At 42.0% G+C, this 19,753-nt stretch overlaps 1 protein-coding gene across 2 annotated transcripts in view; it reads right to left on the reverse strand.

Moving 5' to 3' along the window:
* Window positions 1–15,184, reverse strand: part of SIDT1 (SID1 transmembrane family member 1) — a 107,550-nt gene extending 92,366 nt beyond the window's left edge. For both annotated transcript variants that reach the window (XM_055126382.1, XM_055126381.1), the window contains exon 1: window positions 14,955–15,184. In XM_055126382.1, the coding sequence (XP_054982357.1) occupies window positions 14,955–15,137 (183 nt within the window). In that variant the 5' untranslated portion in view covers window positions 15,138–15,184. The remainder of the gene's footprint in view (window positions 1–14,954) is intronic.
* Between the last annotated feature and the right edge of the window lie 4,569 nt (window positions 15,185–19,753).

Consider the following 19,753-nt stretch of genomic DNA (forward strand, 5'->3'; position numbering starts at 1 on the left):
CACTTTTAAAAGTCTAAGGCAGCAGTGGAAGCAAATTAGGTTGGAAAAAGATGATTTTACTTGGGATATGTTACTTGGTGATGAATGTTAGAAAGCTTTGATTTTCTGTTACTTTCAGAAATAAAACATTTTATTCAAACACTTAAGTGTCTAACCAAAACATAGATGATTTTCTATACCCTTATAACTATGTATTGACATGCTAGTCAGTCTTGGAATCCATTCTAGAAAATTGGGCTTGCTGGGTATAAAGCAATTTCCTTAAAATTATGGGTTTAGAACTAAACTTTTTCAGTGGTCTCCATATAGGAAAATATATTGGTTCTTGGGAAAGGCCACAGGAAATGGATTTAAAGTCTTCCTCATCAGGAAAGTAAACTTAAATACAGTCATCTCTGAACATATTGTTAAATATAAGATAGCTTGAAAGCAGCTTCACTCTTCCAGTTCAACCCACTGAATAATTCTCTCTTCATGCTTGTACAAAATCACTATCTGTATATCCTTCTTCCATAAAAATCAATTTTTTGTCTATTACTGTCACTTCAAATAAACCAAGGGAATAATAATTCAAAGTGATAAATTACTGTGGAAAATTAATTCTATTAATTTTTATTATCAGCAACATAATTTGCTGTATAACCCTCAATAATGTTTTTCTATTCCCAGGAATAAAGCACTGTCTTTTTTTTTCTTTTTGGGTCACACCTGGCGATACACAGTGGTGACTTCTGGCTCTGCACTCAGGAATTACCCCTGGCGTTGCTCAGGGGACCATATGGGATGCTGAGAATTGAACCTGGGTCAGCTGTGTGCAAGGCAAACACCCTACCCACTGTGCTATCGCTCCAGCCCCAAAGCACTGTCTTCTAACGTGCAAATGAACTGCTTTTCCTGTACCAACAATTTTCACACACATTCTGAGAAATCTGTTATAATGAAAATCAAAGGATCTTAGACTGAGGGTCATAGAGGATACAATGTTGTTCTTCCTTCTAACTTCATTTTTTCACTAAAATATAGACTTAGGTCTTATTTAGGCTTTGACTTTGGCAACTGATGTAAAGAAAAAAAATTAATTTTCCATGGGAGGGAAAACAAACAAAAGGAAAAATCAATGCTTTTATTTCTTTTTTCTTCTCTTTTTTTACCCTTTTAAAACAAAATACCTATGATATTGTCTTTCAGTCCTATGGTATGTTTGATATTTTCTTTGGCAAATGAGTAGAAAGAATAATGAGGGTTCAATTCAAACAGCTCATTGGGTCTTCCCTTAACTCATTAATGCACCCTCCTGATATGTTGACATGGAACTTTGCTTAGTTTCAGAGTTAAACAATGTATGAAGAAAAGGCTAACATATTCTGGTATGTTGTCTGGCAACATGCAATAATGTCAACATGATGTAATTACTCGTGTTTGAAGAAAGAAATGTTAACATCTTCTTGCAGCAAAGCAGCTTCAGTGTCACAAATATCTTTCAGTCCTTTGGTATTTTAGGCTTAAGCCAACAGAGAGAAATGGCAGTTCAATGAACTTGCTGAAACAGAAGAGAGGATACCACCAGGAAAGCCAGCATAAAACAAAAAGGAATCAGAATACAAGTTTTGAACGTATGGCAAAGCTGGGGAGAAAATCACAAAATAAAACCACTTTAGATCAGTAAAGAGCACTTTTCGAAGCTTCTCAAAAGGAAAAGAAAACTTTATTTGTTATAGACAGTAATTTGAGTGTAAATCATTTACTTACATTTGTAAGGCAGATTAACTACTGATCATATATATACATATAAAATTCAAATTGTAAATCACCATATCACAGGAGATAGAAGAAATAAACTTTTTGGATGAATAGAAGATTCTTAATATACCTGCTATAGACAAGGATAATAACTGATTTGAAGGGGGGGAAATGCCACAATACTTGTAATAGAAGGTTGTTTATAATAAAATTTTATATTGATAAAGCACAGGATATTTTCATGATCTCAAGATACTTATAACACACATTACATTTTAATTACCAAAAGAAAAATGTTTATAGTGGCTAATCTAAGGAGAGACCATATTAACCAAGTAATATTACCTACACTAGAAAAAAAACAATATCCTGTGTCTCTGATATGATGCACCATAGATACAATATTATTTCTATAATAGTCTGACAAAAACATATTCCCTGAGTCTAATCATGAAAAAACATCAGATAAATCTAAATTAAGGATAATCTGTAAAACAACTAGTGTCCTTTTTAAAAATGTTGACATCCTAAAAGATAAAATAGAAGATGAAGGACTATTCTAGATTAAGAAGACTAAAGACTCAATACAGCTAAAAGCAATATATAGTCTTAGGTTAGATCCTGGTTCTGAAGAAAAAAAAGTAAAAGAAATTTTTAAAATTTTACTATAGAAAATATTGGAAAGTGATGAGATCTGAATAAGGTGTTGAGATTAAACAGTAACATTATTATCACTGTTAACTTTCTGATTTTGGTCATTGTTTCATGGCTACATAAGAAATTGTCCAGGCTGGGGAGAGGTACAGGGTAAAGGCTCTGGGCTTGAACTGAACTGACAATCAAAGGTCTCTGAGTAGAGCTGTGAGGAGAGGAATATTGCCTTTCCAGCACCACTGGCTGTGGTGAACCCTGCTCCCCCAAATGTCTTATTGTCAGGGGATATATACAGAAGCATTTAGGGACAAAGGAGCATTATGTCCATAATTTACTCTCAAGTTCTTCAGGAAAAGTCATCTTCCAGTAGGGAGAGAGACTGAGCAAGTGAGTCTGACAGAATGCAAGCAGTTGGAAAATCTGAGGAGACTGGAAAGTGGAGCTCTTTTTTACCATTATAAGATTTCTTTATTTTTTTTTTGTTTTTAGTTAAGTTTTTCCTGATGAATTGTTAGGGCGGTAAGGATGAAGAGAGGATTCTGGGGAGATGGTGTCAGCAGCAGCCTAGATTTGGACCATCTCTGAAAAACCTCGAAGAAACTAGAATTAAAATTCTGTGAAGAACATCCACAAAAAAAGCATATGGGTTTTGTTAGGGATAAAGAATAACCAAGAGGGGCTGGAGTGATAGCACAGCAGGTAGGGCATTTGCCTTGCATGGGACCAAGCCGGGTTCGATTCCCAGCATCCCATATGGTCCCCCAAACACCGCCAGGAGTGATTCCTGAGTGCAGAGCCAGGAGTAACCCCTGTGCATCGCTGGGTGTGACCAAAAAGCAAATAAATAAATAAATAAATAATAAAAAAAGAATTACCAAGAGACCCACCGCCTCCACCATGTAAGCTCACCTACCTGCAGCAAAACTTTCTTCCATACTAGTTCCTGGTTGAGACCTCTGGGGCCATCTCCAAGGGTGGCAGGCCAGCTCTGGCCTTACCAAAGTCCTAGCAGACACTCCCACACCACAAATCCACCACCATGCATTTGGCTGACTGCCTAGTTAAATATTCTAGATTTTCTGGAGTGACAGCTCCAAATTCTACAACACTGACATCCCAGTTGTAGCACTCCAGATTGGATGGGATGTAACATAGAAGCCAAATAATCTCAACTAACAAAAACATTAACACAGAAGACTTAACTCGCAAGAGCAGCTTAAAAACCCTCAAAGATTTAATGTCCCCATGGTCAGATACAACAATTTTCACAAATTTTCTTCTATGGAAATAGGTTATGATCATTCTGTTAGCTGTTTAGTGGTAGCAAGCAATATAAAATAAATGACTGTGGGCCAGCTATGGGGGCAGTGTTAAGGGATGCTTGGGAAAATGGAGACAATGGTGGAGGGAAAGTGACAGTGGTGGTGGGATTCGTGTTGGAATAGTCAATGCCTGTAACAAATCATCATCAGCTTTGTAAACCACGGTGTTTAAATATCGTGTTGGGGGAGGGGGTAGGTGACAACAAAGAGAGAGCAGCATAGGTACAAAGTCATTCTTAAAGAAGATAATCCAGCACTGGAGTCAATTAATTTTTTAAATTCTAAGAAAAGTGTTCCTCATTAAAAAAAATTGAAGCTATATAGCAAAAGCTAATAACACATACCTGGTAAACATTGAAGTATTAAACAATGTTCTAGTATTTTAAATTAAAAGAGAGTATTTCAGAAATCCAGGCATAAAAGTGAAATTGCTTATGATGAAAAAAATTCACATTTGCCAAAAGAGTAATTTATTTTTTTTAAAAAATGGAAAAAATGCAGGCCAGCGTTTTTTTTTTTTTTTGCTCAGTTTACTAACCTGTAAGTTCAAATACCATGATTTAACTGTTACATCATGGAAGAATTTAAGGATATTTCTCCATAAAGTATTCCTGAGTTACCTCTTAGAGAATAAACTTCAGATAGTTAAAATTGCTGGAGGAAATTAATAAAGGACTGAGTAGAAAATTAAATGTATATGCAATTATAGGGAAATGGTATAGCTCATAATGGTTACATGTTCTCACAATTCAGATACAGCACAACTAACCAAAAGCAGGAGAATAGCACTATAGCCCTGTCGTCCCATTGTTCATTGATTTGCTTGAGCGGGCACCAGTAACGTCTCTGTTGTGATACTTGTTCTTACTGTTTTTGGCATATCAAATACGCCACGGGTAGTTTGTCAGGCTCTGCCATGCAGGAGAGATACTCTTGGTAGCTTGCCGGGCTCTCCAAGAGTGATGGAGGAATCAAACCTGGGTCGGCCGCATACAAGGCAAACACCCTACCCACTGTCCAAAAGCAGGAGAATAAAGAGAATAAATAAAATTTATTCTTTGAAATTTGCAGAACATATTCATTAATTAATTTGTGGTATTAACTAGTACCAAAAGAAAAAGATCTTAAATTGCTTCTAGCAATATTATTGTTGGTGGTAATATTAATACTAGTATCTAAACTGGTGTGTGTGTGTCGGGGGTGGGGGGCGGGTTCAAGTGAATGAGTCCTTAAGTTGATGAGGGAGTTGAGAGCCAGGGTTCTGTGTGTGGGAGAAAGAATTGATGTATGTCAAGTCAATGAAGTTAAGTAAAATCCCTTCTTTTTAAAAATCTGAATTGGCAGTACTAGTATGAACTCACAACATAACATATTCTCGATCTCTGCAAACTGAAGTGGTTCGAAAAAATATTACCAATGGTAATACTGCTAATGGCAACAATGAAGCCCTCTAATTCTGAAACCATGATCTCGAAAACTCAAAGGAACAAACCTTCCTTTCAAATGGTTGGTTCCACACTTGGCATAAGAATTATATCTGAGGATCCTTAACAACTTCTCATGCTAGGAAGAAATCAGGGTCTTAAAAATAATGCAGGAGCAAAATCAAATTGGCTTTCACTGAACAAAGATAACTTGCTGAAGTTAAAGATAGCAACTGCAATTGATTGAAACACATGACATCCATTGAAGTGCAAGAGTTCATCATAATCATGCTAAATAAAATCTCATGGATTGCTGTTATGGATAGGATGCTAGGACATTAACTCATTATTTAGAAAAAATGTAAATTAAGATAAAAAATGAAGACTCATTTTGTTTGTTTACAAATAGTAGCTGAAAGTAGTTTATAAGCAACTTAAACATTAGCTGATGATGAGAGGTTTCAAATATGCTAGCTTATAAATGGAAAAATGATATAATTAAAATATTTTCTTTACTGTTTCTTTCTGGACTGGAGTGATAGCACAGCAGGTAGGGCATTTGCCTTGCACACGGCCGACCGGGTTCGATTCCTCCATCCCTCTCAGAGAGCTCGGCAAGCTACTGAGAGTATCCCGCCGGCACGGCAGAGCCTGGCAAGCTACCTGTGGTATATTCGATATGCCAAAAACAGTAACGAGTCTCAGAATGGAGATGTTACTGGTGCCCGCTCAAGCAAATCAATGAACAACAGACGACAGTGTTACAACACTGCAGTGTTACCCTTCCTTTCTGTTTTGCTCGGTGGTGGGGGTTGTAGACTACAGCTGGCAATGTCCAGGGTTTACTACTAGCTCAATGCTCAGGGATCACTGCAAGCAAGTTCGAGGCAGGAGTTTTCACTCCTGTACTATCTCTCAGGCACTAAAATATTTTCTTGTTGCTCCTAACAAATTCATGAAGGTAGGTAATGGTCACCAGTGATGGCTATCTATCATCACCAATAGTGAAGTCAGACATTAGGCGCTTTGTGGTAGAAATTTACATACCTCCTTTGACATAGTTTTGCAAAAAAGAAATCATTCATAGCATTCCACATTTGAAATGTCTCTTCCTTTTCTTTCTGTCTAAGTTGGGGTTATATATTTTCTGTCTGTCTAAGTTGGGGTTATATATTATGAATTGTCAAGTCTCATTTCATCCAACAAAACTATCCATGAGCTATTTGGTTTCTCTAGACTTACAGTACTTGGAGTGGTGCCCCCCAGTAATAGCATAATGTGAGGTCTGGGGAGGCTACATGAGTGATAGAGGACATCCTGGCATGTGTAAAACCTTGGGTGGATCCCTAGCTTAGCAGGAATACCATCAGCACCTCTGGGTGTGGACTTTCAGTGTTCCCCACTAGGAATGGCTCCAGGTTCTTGAGCACTGCTAGGTATAGCCCCTATAAAATATATTTGCGTAACATATATCTGTCACTGTCACTGTCATACTGTTGCTCATCGATTTGCTTGAGTGGGCACCAATAATGTCTCCATTGTGAGACTTGTTACTGTTTTGGGCATATCGAATACGCCATGGGTAGCTTGCCAGGCTCTGCCGTGTGGGTGAGATACTCTCGGTAGCTTGGCAGGCTCTCCGAGAGGGACAGAGAAATTGAACCCAGGTCGGCCATGTGCAAGGCAAACGCCCTACCCGCTGTGCATTCATATATACATACATATAATATGCACCACATATGTGTTTTTATAAAAAGGCAAATTTTACAAATAGGCGAATTTAATCTTATGAATGTATTTTTATTTAAACACAAAATGTCATTAAAATGTGAAATCATAAAAACTGTTTTTTCCTTCCCTGTCTTGTGCTGTTGTGGCAACGACTTAGGGTGACACACACTTGGTTGTGGTTCTCACACACACTTTAGTTGCAGCTGTTTGGGCACACTGGGTTGTGGTGAACTTGGAGAATAAAGACTTTTATTGGGGTGCCAGAATCCCACTGAGCATGTGGGTGCTGCCAAGGGAGGGACTCAGCCTCATCTGTGCAAGGCAGGCCCTCTACCACTGAACTCCATCTGCAGGCCCAAGAGAAAAAATAATTCTCTATTTTATGTTAGTTTTATAAATACTGTCTTTTTTTTTTTTTTTTTTTTTTTTTTTTTTTTTGCTTTTTGGGTCACACCCGGCGATGCACAGGGGTTACTCCTGGCTCTGCACTCAGGAGTTACCCCTGGCGGTGCTCAGGGGACCATATGGGATGCTGGGATTCGAACCCGGGTCGGCCGCGTGCAAGGCAAACGCCCTACCCGCTGTGCTATCGCTCCAGCCCCCCTAAATACTGTCTTAAAAACACCTGTAGAGTACTCTCTCCTTGAAGTGCACCTGTATTTTAAGAGCTTGATAGCCATCTTTGAATAACAGCACATAATTACAGAACTCATCATTCAATTTAGCCCGAGATTAACAGATCTAAGCTTTCAGAAGATGGGTTCCTCCCAATCAGATCCATAACTGGAGTGATATTAACCCCTCATGTCACCCACATGACTATTTTCAGACTCGGGGGAAAATATAGGGCCTGGAATATTTGTGTTCTGCTGTGCCCACAGTCATGTGCGCTTTCATGTTGAAGCCTCACCCCTAATTTGATGGTGTTTGGAGGTGAGGACCTTGGAAGGTCGTGAGGAAGGAGCTCTTGTGATGAGATTAGTGCCCTTATAAGAAAAGATAGGAGAGCGGTCTACAGGGAGTGATAGTAAAACGGGTAGGGTAAGGCATTTGCCTTGCACACCGCTCACCTAGGTTGGATTCCCAGACCCCAAATGGTTCCCCAACACACCTAGGAGTGTTTACTGCATGCAGAAACAAGAGTAAGCTCTGAGCACTGCTGAGTGTAGCCCGAAGGACAAACCCCTCTCCCCCCACAAAAAACATGAAGGAAGGAAGGAAGGAAGGAAGGAAGGAAGGAAGGAAGGAAGGAAGGAAGGAAGGAAGGAAGGAAGGAAGGAAGGAAGGAAGGAAGGAAGGAAGGAAGGAAGGAAGGAAGGAAGGAAGGGAGGGAGGGAGGAAGATCAGAGAGAACAGTGAGCCTCTACGTCAGTCAAGGACATAGCTAGAAGGCCACTGGGCCACTGTCTACAAGTCCGGAAGCCATTCTCATGAGACACCAAAATATACTGACTCTTCTGATCATGGATTTCCAGCTTCCAGAATTGAGAGAAATAGTGTTTTGTTTTTTTTTTAAGTCACCTAATCTGTGGTATTCTAACAGCCCAAACTGGCTGAATGAATGCCCTGTCACACAAATAATGTGCTAATGAGCTGATTCTTTTCCCACCACCCAGTACTGTTCGACTCAGGACAAAGAGGTGACCAGCAGATGTGACTGCTGTCTTCTGAGGATAAAAAGCACAGGGAGAGACCAGAGCAGACCAGGACCATAGTCTATTACACCAAAGTCTGTAGTTGTTTGTAACTAATAATGTGTACAGCTAGAAGTTACCACTGTAGTGACCAGATGCAGATTTCATTGTTTATGAGAAAAGGATAAACAGTCTGGGCTTCCTTTACTTTCTTTCTTTCTTCTTTTTTTTTTTTTTTTTGTTTTGGGGCCACATCCAGCAGTGGTCAGGGTTTACTCCTGGCTCTGTTCAGGGATCACTCCTGGTGGGTTTGTGGGTACCAGGCACCAAACCCGGGTTAGCGGTGTGCAAGGCAAGCACCCTACCTCCTGTAATATCACTCTGGCCCCATCAGTAGGCTTCTTGAATCTGGATACAAGAGGCTGGTAAGGGTAGTAAGTATGTAACTTTTGGTTGATAAGATGACAGCAAAGGGGCTGGAGCGATAGCACAGCAGGTAGGGCGTTTGCCTTGCACATGGCTTACCCAGGTTCAATTTCCAGCATCTCACATGGTCCCCCAAGCACCTCCAGGAGTGATTCCTGAGTGCAGAGCCAGGAGTAACTCTGAGCACTGCCGGGTGTGACCCAAAAAAAAGAGAAAAAAAAGATGACAGCAAAAATTTATTCCTCAACCATCAGAGAATAAGACATAGAAGCCTCTGTTTAATAAATATTTTGAGGGAAACATTTCAAATTACACCAATCTTGGTGAATGATCAGTTTTGCGCTGAAAACCTCAGGAACCACACATCCTGTTGCCCTTTGATGATATTTTTATTTAAGTGCTTTTTATCACCTTCTAACTCAAGTACAAATAAATAGCTGCTAAGTTGCTGCCACCTGGCTCTACTAGAGAAGTCTAGTTTCCTAATACACCTGAGTTTGTGCCCTCTGTCCTAATTAAACATGGAGGTGGATGTTTTCTCTACAAGGTGATTTCCTTCTACCCAGGCTGCAGGCAGTGCTCCCGCCCTGGTGCAACCTGACTCCCTTGACAAGGACTCTTCAAACACTTGCTTCTAGAAAAAGGAAGTGAACCCTGGCCTTGCCTAACTGCCCTTTTAATCATTATTTTCATTAGTCTTCTCTAAACCAGCCATTCCATTATTTCAGCACTTTTTTTTTTTTTTTAATGGCAGCTTCTTATTTACTTTACTCTCTGCCTGGAAGGCATGTGGGGCGAGGCTTTTTCTTTTGCTGAGCTGAGCTTGCTAGCAAGGCACATGCCAGGCTGTGTAGTTTGTATGGGTCAGCGTTTGCCGTAGGAGATGCAATGGCTGGCAGGAAAGATTAGGCGCAAAAGCTTCTGCAGCAGCTTCCTCTCTTCACTGAAGCCTAAACTTAGTATAGGTTTCATCCTCCAAGTCAAACGAGAAAAATGACAAACGTCACAGGGCTTGGAGGGTAAAGAAGGAAAAAAAAAGTACTACAATGAAAACAAATAACCACACATTTCCCCTCCTAAACCAAAACCTTTGTTGCCCTGAAGAGAGGTGGGTAGGAAAATGACATCTGCAGTGAGGCAGCCCTGACCAAGACTTTGCTCACGGTGAAGGAAAAATGACCGTGTCCAACTACATCTATGCTGTACCTCACAGATCTGCTTCATATAACGTTGGAGCTGGAACCAGAGTAGGACACTTGCCTTACATGCAGATGACCAAGGTTCAATCCCTGGCACCTCATATGATCTCCTGAGCCCACAAGGAGAGATTCCTGAGTATAGAACTAGGAGTAAACCCTGAGCACCACAGGATATGACTAAAAATAGCACTGCAGGGGCTGGAGAGATAGCATAGTGGGTAGGGCGTTTGCCTTGCACTCGGCCAACCTAGGTTCGATTCCCAGCATCCCATATGGTTCCCCAAGTACCACCAGGGGTAATTCCTAAGTGCATGAGCCAGGAGTAACCCCTGTGCATTGCCGGGTGTGATCCAAAAAGAAAAAAAAAAGGCACTGCACTATAGCACTGTCATCCCATTGTTCATTGATTTGCTCAAGTGGGCACCAGTAACGTCTCCATTGTGAGACTTGTTGTTACTGTTTTTGGCATATCAAATACCCCACTGGCAGCTTTCCAGGCTCTGCCATGCGGTGGGATACTCTCGGTAGCTTGCCAGGCTTTCTGAGAGGGAGAGAGGAATGGAACCCAGGTCGGCTGCCTGCAAGGCAAACACCCTACCCACTGTGCTATCACTCCAGCCCATGACTAAAAATAAATCAATAATTTAATAGAGTTCTTTAATGAATCTGAGGTCAGGGATGGAAGCAAAACTGATTGACATAAGAAAAACGCAATGGTAGGAGGCCACCATTCCTTGCTGGGGATGGCCAAACCAGGTGACAAATCAGGCCCGAAAGAAAGTTCCACTGACTTGAAATTTCTCCAGGTGGAAATAGAAAGTTGGTAGATTATAAATTTAGACTGTTTCTGAGATTTCCGACTTAATCTAATCAATTGCCTCATTTGTGGTGTTCTGGAAATCCCTTGTTATTTTAAACCTTCAGTAAAATTCTATTACCTCTGAAAACATTGTGTTCCTTCTGTTGGAGAGAGGCGCTGCTTGTAACTAACTAACAGCAAAAGGGCCAAGAGTAGAGGAGGCCATCAATAGAAGCATCAAGTAGACTGCAGGAAGCATCAGAAGGGTTCCAGCTCCAAAGAATTCCATGGGAATACAGACTACAGGGAGAAGAGGGTAACTTCCCATAAGTAGGTTGAGGCTTACACTGTTTTATTTTTATATTAATGGGAATTTCAGAAAGAATGTAACGATTGAGAAGAACTAGCTTATATCACTTCATATTGGCATAAAAATGACACTTGAATGATCTTTTGATTCGATGGTTTTAATTGTATTTCTCTGACTTGTAAAATTTCAGAGACCACTGGGCTTCTCAGTTTTTATTGTTGTTATTTAATGGTATTTAAAAAACTCTCACAATTGTTTTATAAAATAAAGAGCATTTTAACACACATACAGGCGAATGGAAGTGGTATCATCTTAAACAATCAAAAACTTTGATTTTGATATAAAAACTTTGCTTCACCAAAGTAAACTTGTCATTAGAGGGGCTAGAGAGATAGTAAAGCAGGTAAGATGTTTTCTTTGCATGCAGCCAACCTAGGTTCAATTCCTAGCACCACATATGGTTCCCCAAACTCTTCTAGGAGTGATCTCTGAGCACAAAGCCAGGAAAGAGTAAGCTAGATGTGATGCCAAAACAACCACAAAACCCCTCAAAGTATGCATAATAAAAAATTTGTTTTATTTGAAAGAGTCTCACATTTTCAACTTATTAACACAGCATGTATTTTTTCAGCTATGTTTTCTATTATTTAGCTTCAATTGAAAGTTCTCTAAATCTTTCTCCACCTACTTATTTTGCTTTTCAAAAACACGAGTAAAGCTTTAAAACAAGTATTAAGCTCTGTGCTAGAGACAGAGATGTAGAAACGAACATGTTATTGACCCTGACCTCCACATTCCTGTTTTCTGGGAAAGTCACACAGGTGACCTGAGCTGCAACCAGAGCAGCAATCTGTGCCCTAGTAGAGACAAACACTGAGGACTGTGGATAAAAATCAAAATAGCAGGTGAAAAATAAAATCTATCTCTATGCAGAAGTACAAGAAATACTAAGGCCTGTTGTAGGACTTACCAGGCCCACCTCTTTTTTTTTTAATTTTATTTTTTTTAATTTAATAGTTTATTTTTAATTAGTGAGTCAATGTGAGGGTACAGTTACAGATTTATACATTTTTGTGCTCATGTTTCTCCCTTACAAAGTTTGATAACCCATCCCTTCACCAGTGCCCATTCTCTACCAAAAGTAAACCCAACATCCCTCCCCCCCTCCCCAGTCCTGTCTCCCCCCACCCCACACTGCCACTATGGCAGGGTATTCCCTTTTGTTCTCTCTCTCTGATTAGGTATTGTGGTTTGCAATAAAGGTGTTGAGTGGCCATTGTGTTCAGTCTCTAGTCTATATTGGGCCCGCATCATCTTTCCCCCACATGACCTCCAATCACATTTTACTTGGTGTTCCCTTCTCTGAGTTGCCCAGAATGAGAGACCAGCCTCCAAGCCATGGAGACAACCTCCTGGTACTTATTTCTACTATTCTTGGGTGTTAGTCTTATAGTCTGTTATTCTATAGTCCACAGATGAGTGCAATCTTCCTATGTCTGTCTCTCTCTTTCTGACTCATTTCACTTAGCATAATACTTTCCATGTTGATCCACTTATATGCAAACGTCATGACCTCATTCTTTCTAACAGCTGCATAGTATTCCATTGTATAGATGTACCAGAGTTTCTTCAACCAGTCATCTGTTCTAGGGCACTCGGGTTTTTTCCAGATTCTGGCTATTGTAAACAGTGCTGCAGTGAACATATAAGTGCATATGTCACTTCGACTATACTTTTTGGCTTTTCTGGGATATATTCCCAGCAGTGGTATTGCTGGGTCAAATGGGAGCTCAACCTCTAGTTTTTTGAGAATCGTCCATATTGTTTTCCAAAAGGGCTGAACTAGCCGACATTCCCACCAGCAGTGTAGAAGGGTCCCTTTCTCCCCACATCCTCTCCAACAGCGGTTGCTTTTGTTTTTTTGGATGTGTGCTAGCCTCTGTGGTGTGAGGTGGTATCTCATGGTTGTTTTGATCTGCATCTCTCTGATGATTAGTGATGTAGAGCACTTTTTCATGTGCCTTTTAGGCCCACCTCTTTTTTTTGCCAGTAATTTAGAAGGAAACTGGTATTAACATCATGGGGGGCTTTTTTTTTTTTTTAACTTTATCTGGTCAGAACCAATCACAGGGCTAGAAACATACCTCCTGAGTCAATATCAGCAGTTCTATGCTAAACCCGGAAGGGGAGAGGTCAGTTATAATATAACGGGAGCTTGCCTTGCACACTCAAGGCCGACCTGAGTTCGATTCCCAGCATCCCATATGGTCAGTCCCCCAGCACCACCAGGAGCAATTCCTGAATGCAGAGCCAGGAGTAACCCCTGAGTATGGCCAGGTGTGATGCAGGAAGAAAAGAGAGAAAGAAAGGAAGGAAGAAAGAAAGAAAGAAAGAAAGAAAGAAAGAAAGAAAGAAAGAAAGAAAGAAAGAAAGAAAGAAAGAAAGAAAGAAAGAAAGAAAGAAAGAAAGAAAGAAAGAAAGAAAGAAAGAAAGAAAGAAAGAACACCCCCCCACACACATCCCGACCCCCTGGGGGTCTGCAATGGAATGCTCTCTGTACATAACCATTTGGCTCACTCCAGGACACAGGACCTGATGGTCAGAGGAGGGAAAGAGGGAGGAAGGCTGGGCTGCTTTGGTGAGACTGAGTGCCACGCAGGAGGTGGACACTTGCTCACTGCACAACAAACACTTGGGAATTTCAGGATAAAGATTGGCAAACAGGAAGTTACTAAGGATCTAAATTCTCATTCTCTGGGATCCTAGGTGAGGAAGAGGAAGGTGAATGATGGAATCCTTATCAACTGCTTGTGCAATTTCCCGAGGGAGTAGAAAATGCTGGCATAGCAAGTGGGTCCCACATATTCCTATGGGAAGAAGATGCAGAGGCAGATATGCTGGGAAATGTTCTCTGATCCCTGTTCTTAGGTCTGTTCCTATGGGGGGGGGGGATAATTCAACTCTGCATTTTACGGACGTTATATAATCAGAGTTCTGTGTCAAAGCGACGGTGATTGGAACAAGTCATTTCCTTCCCTCCTCTCACCTAGTTCTGGTTAGAAATAGACTTGGAACTTACACACAAATTACCCATTTAACAGTTTTCAAATCAAACCCGCCACAGATCAGCTGATGGCAGCAGTTCCATCCTTTTCGGCGGGGCCTTGGGGCTGTTCAGAGGCACATACGTGTGACATGCCCGTGGCTCCGAGACGCAGGAGGTGCTTCCTGAGCGCGCTGCGCGGTGCAGCTGGCGTCCCGCTCTCACTCCTTTCCGTTTTAGATTCTGAGCCGCCCTCTCCCCGCCACCCGCTAGGAAATAGACGGGCCTGGATGAATCACCCTAATGAAACCAGGTTCCTTCCCCGCTAGAGATGCGGAGCACCGGGGCCGTTCTCTGCGCCCGCCTTGTGCAACCTTAGAAATCGTGACTGTTCTCGAGAGACAGAAGGCCCAGCTGGGGGGCCAGGACCCGCAGGCCAGCAGGCGCGCGAGGTGAGGAAGAGGTGTGTGTCCCCCGGGTACCGGAGGATGCGGCACCTCGGGCCAGGCAAGGAAGGCTTCCGAAAAGAAAGGGCACCGGGGGGTGTCCCCCCCATCCCCCCGCTCCAGCTCGATTCCCAGGAGACCCCGACGCAGCCAAGGGAGGTGGGGGGTGGCTTGCCAGGAGATGGGGCAAGTCCCGGGGTGTCCTCGGAGGGGCGCGGGCTCTTACCTGTCCCGGCAGGCTGGTGTAGTTGAAGGAGTAGATGTTCTCGGTGCTGAGGCTCACCACCCCGCTGTAGACGCGGTCGAAGTCGGCGCCCCTGGCGGGGTCGCGGGGGTCGCGGCGCCCCCCCGCCGCCCGCAGCAGCCAGGGCAGCGCGCAGAGCAGCGCGAGCGGCCGGCAGCCCCGCATGCTGCCGCCGCCGCCCCGCGGGGCCCGCCGAGCACCCCACGCCCGCTCCCCCGGCGCCCGCCCGCCCGCCCGCCGCGCTCCGACACCGCCGCCGCCGGCGCCCGCTGGCACAGCTGGCGACGCGCAGGGCCGAGCACACGGACACCAACGCCCGCGCCCCGCGGGGGTCAGCAGCCGGGGGCTGCCCGGAACCTGAGTCCCTGGCTCATTCTCCAGAAACCCGGCCAGAAATGCCAACCTATCGCTTCCCTCTCAACCTGAAAAAAAGGAAAAGGAAAAAAAAAAAAAAGAAAGAAAGGGGAGGGGAAAATAAAACCCAAAACGGAGACACTAAAAAGAAATCTTCACCAGTCTGCAAGCGTCTGCCTAATGGGCCATTGGGAAGGATGTTCGGTCCGTTTCAGACAAACGGGTGCCCGGCCCGAGGCATAGAAATGGAAAGCAGCACACAGTCTTTCTCTGAAGGCGGCCACCGGTTGGCGTGTCCAGGTTGCACCTGCAAGTCCTGCCCTGCTGCACGCCGCTTACTAATTCCCTCCCTCCACTCAGAGAACCCCTCCCCAGGTACCTGTTGTGCTTTCTTATCACCTACTCTCCAGTGAGTCTCTGACATCGCTTCCCTCTCCCTTGCCATAGGTGTACGTCTGCAATTATGTCAGTCACAAAATAAATAAATAGATATGGTAAACAGAATAATTTCAAGCAGCACATGAAGTCTGGTCCCGGAAGTTGTCAAAGACGACTCAGAGTAATTGGATTCACGCAGAGGAATCCACCCCCTTTTTCTTGGAGGAGAGGGCAATGGGTACAGAGGGTATTCCCCCCCACCCCGCACACACACACACAACCCCAATCTCTTGCCTATGTTAACTGTTAAGTCTGCAATATATGCGTCTCAGATTCTTGGACAACCTCATAATTCTATATTGGTTTTCAAAAGAGAAACCACAGCCCAGTAGCAAAAGGAAATATCCTTCTGGCAAAATTAGGGAGCAAGCATTTTAGGGCAAATAAAAGGTAGGGTGAAAAGAATAGCCCTTGGGGAAAGTCATATTTTGGAGAAAGCCAAATAATCACAGTTCAGGTATAGAAGAGGTCTCTATGCTTTATTTCAGCATTATTTTATTTGTAAACTAGAAAAGAATATAAGGTGTTTCATTGGGTTTAAAGAAACAGTAAGAAAGGTGTCACAACAAAGAAAATAATTGTGATCATAGTTTAAGTGTGTAAATTAAAGTACTACCCTTTATCATTCTAAGGAATTCCTACAGTTGAATCCCTGCCTAGAATTCCTAAAACATCAAAAACGAGTAAAATGCATTTGGTGCATAGTTTTATAACTGCACAATCAGAAAACAATACTGATGGAAGATTGATTTAAACAATGCTTCATAAGGACAGTATTCACTTAAAATTCACTTTTTAAAGTGTTCTTGGGTGTATACACCCAAGGTATAAGTTATAAGGACAAAATAAAGAAGAATCGATAGGTTAATATTGAGCTCACATACTCCAATACAATGGGCACAACCCAAATGCACAGATGAATGGATAAAGAAAATGAGTATATCTGAACAATAAGATGAAATGTTGCCTTTTATCTTGGATAGATGGATGGAGCTGGAGAGGGTCATACTAAATGAAACAAGTCAGAGAAAGAAACACACGTGCTGGGGGCTGGAGTGATAGCACAGCGGGTAGGGCGTTTGCCTTGCACGAGTTGGGATGCTTGGTTCTCTGAGTGGAGGGAGGGAATCGACCCAGGTTCGATTCCCAGCATCCCATATGGTCCCCTGAGCATGGCCAGGGGTAATTCCTGAGTGCAGAGCCAGGAGTGACCCCTGAGCACCGCTGGGTGTGACCCAAAAAGGAAAAAAAAAGAAACACACATACTGGATGATTTCACACATATGTATGATGTAGGGGAGTAAAACAAGGAACAGTCAAAACCAGGAAGACAAAATAACCTGGTTTCAGACCCACAGAGCTATGAGAAGGAGGAAGATGGAGGGATAAAGGCTAGTAAGGGAATCTGATAGAGCTAATATATCTAATGGGTTGTGAGATATTGGTACTCTGGAGGTAAGTGTGGTGTGCTAACGTATACTTCAAAAAGCTATGAAATTGTTCCCCTAAGACAAATAGTAGTATGAATATTATCCCAATAAGAAAATAAGGTAGATGTCACTGACTTTGAGAAACTAACAGCAATTTAATTCAGAATTTAAATGACTTTAAAGCACCATAATTAAAATATCTATACCCCTTTTTGGAATTTAACAAAATTTCTTGAACTTGAAATTTATGAAACCCTTCAAGATTAACTGGCTGGATCAGTTTCACCTACTATCAAAGAAGAGTCCTACTCAAGAACTATAAGAGATCAGGAATTGATCATTTCAAAGGGCAACCTCTTCTGGGGACAAGTGTCTTTCTATTAGAAGACATTTTACATTCTGAATTGAAACCTACCTCTCTCTGTTCACTGCTGTGAGTCCTGCCTCTGGAGCTATAGTAATGAATCTAATCCTTCCACATGACAGCCCAGAAGGAATCAGCAAAGGGCTGTGATCCACCAAGACTTAACTTTAATGAAATAGAGAGCAATTGCGGCAGATCCTGTTCTGTATAATTGACCCATACATTACAAGTGACTCTACTTCATTCTGTTTAGTTCTACCTCATCCAGTGTAGGAAAACTGGTTTTCAGCAGTTGTATAGACTGATAATGCTTTGAAGACATTAAAAGGTTGAGAATCTCTGCTCTATACTATGATCTAATCCTGATGCTAGTCCAAATCCATTGAATGACCTTAGGAAATTAGAGCCAAAAACTTGATGTAAGAATAAAAGTGGGAAAAAATAGATGGGAAAGTATATTTAGAAGTTAAAACTACTTGCATGTGGCTGATCTGGGTTTGATCCTTGGCATGACATATGGTCCCTGGAGCCCTGCCAGGAGCACAGAGCTCAGAGTAAGCCCTAGGCACTGCCAGATGTGGTGACCAAATTAAAAAAAAAAAGAAAGTCAACAATGTTATATGACCAAATATTATTATTATGTGATTTTGACTTTAACATCTAAAAACACTAAACTATGATCAATTTGACAGGCTTTTAAATACCTCCAGTAGCAGGGCCAGGGAGAGAGCTCCAAGGACAGGCATGCCCGAGGCTCAGTGTTCAATCTCAGACACTACCAGGCATGGGCTCAGAACCATATTGCTGGCAGAACACTGAAAGTCACACCACTTAGCCACTTGGTGAAACCAGGTAGGTACCACTGGGAGTGTTAGCCAGACCTCTGCGCCCCCCCAAAAACAAACAAACAAACATATATACAAACAAAAGGATAAATATCTGCGATGTCAAGCCTCTACAGTGAGAGGCTGAATAGTCAGATATGGTTAGACCATAAGTGATAATAGGCCTTGACCTCTGACCCACATTCTTTTTTTAAAAAAATTTTATTTTATTGAATCACCATGTGGAAAATTACAATACTTTCAAGCTTAAGTCTTAGTCATACAATGTTGAAATAACCATCCCTTCACCAGTGCCCATATCCCACCACCGAAGACAAAAAAAAAAAAAAACACAGTATACCTCCCATCCCGCCCCCCCTCCCGCCTTGTAACTGATAAATTTCACTTTACTTTCTATTTACTTTGGTTACATTCAATATTTCAACACAAACCTCACCATTAATATTAGGAGCACCCCACTAGATCTGACCCACATTCTGACCCACAACTTCTGCAGCAACACATCCGGGAACCTGTTCAAATCACAACATCTGCAGCAAATGGTTCAGAATGGTCAGGTATCTGTTTAGTGACTAACAGTTCTCAGTGTTTCCAACTCAGGATCAATTAGAGGAAGCAAGTCAAATATACTTGTAGACCACAAACCTATTTCTAAGTTAACCTGAAAACAGAGAGTTTCTCATCCTCCTTAGATCCACTGGAGCTGAATGGATCACCATTGCTTAAACTTTCTGTCTTTCCTTCCTCCCCTCCTGTCTGCCTAAGAGTCTCTGCCAAATACTTGTGAGGGTCGCTTCCAAGTCCTGAATAAATAAACTCTATTTTCACTTGGGTGGTCTTTGTTGCATAATTTTCCTGGAAATCCTACTACAATATTGTGTGTACTACCTGTCAACACAAACCGCAGCCTTCCACCAACCTGGTACTCATTGAGGCCCCCTGGTGCTTAGCCACGTGCAATCTTTAGTGTGTTCACATGTTAAGTAGCGTTAATTCTGCTTTTGAGTACTTTTACTTTCTATCTGTTTCATATCCTCTCTGTCTCTGTCATCCGGTTGGTTATTGATTTGCTAGAGCGGGCACCAGTAACATCTCCATTGTGAGACTTGCTACTGTTTTTAAAAATTGATTCCTACTTGTTTAGTCATCTTTGTTGGGGTCAGGTCACTCCTTTCCATCTTTTTTTTTCTGGGTTCTCTTTTCTGTTTCTGTTTTTGTGTTGTGCTGTTAATAAGTGTGGTTGGTCGAGATGAGGGCTGATAGAAGCCCTGTGAGACTTGTTTGAACTCACAAACCAGTGTAATTATCTTTGATCATTCAAAAAAAACACAACCCTTTGCTTTGGGTTGG

The sequence above is a fragment of the Sorex araneus genome, chromosome 2 (assembly GCF_027595985.1).
Source record: "Sorex araneus isolate mSorAra2 chromosome 2, mSorAra2.pri, whole genome shotgun sequence".
In the NCBI taxonomy this organism is placed as follows: domain Eukaryota; kingdom Metazoa; phylum Chordata; class Mammalia; order Eulipotyphla; family Soricidae; genus Sorex; species Sorex araneus.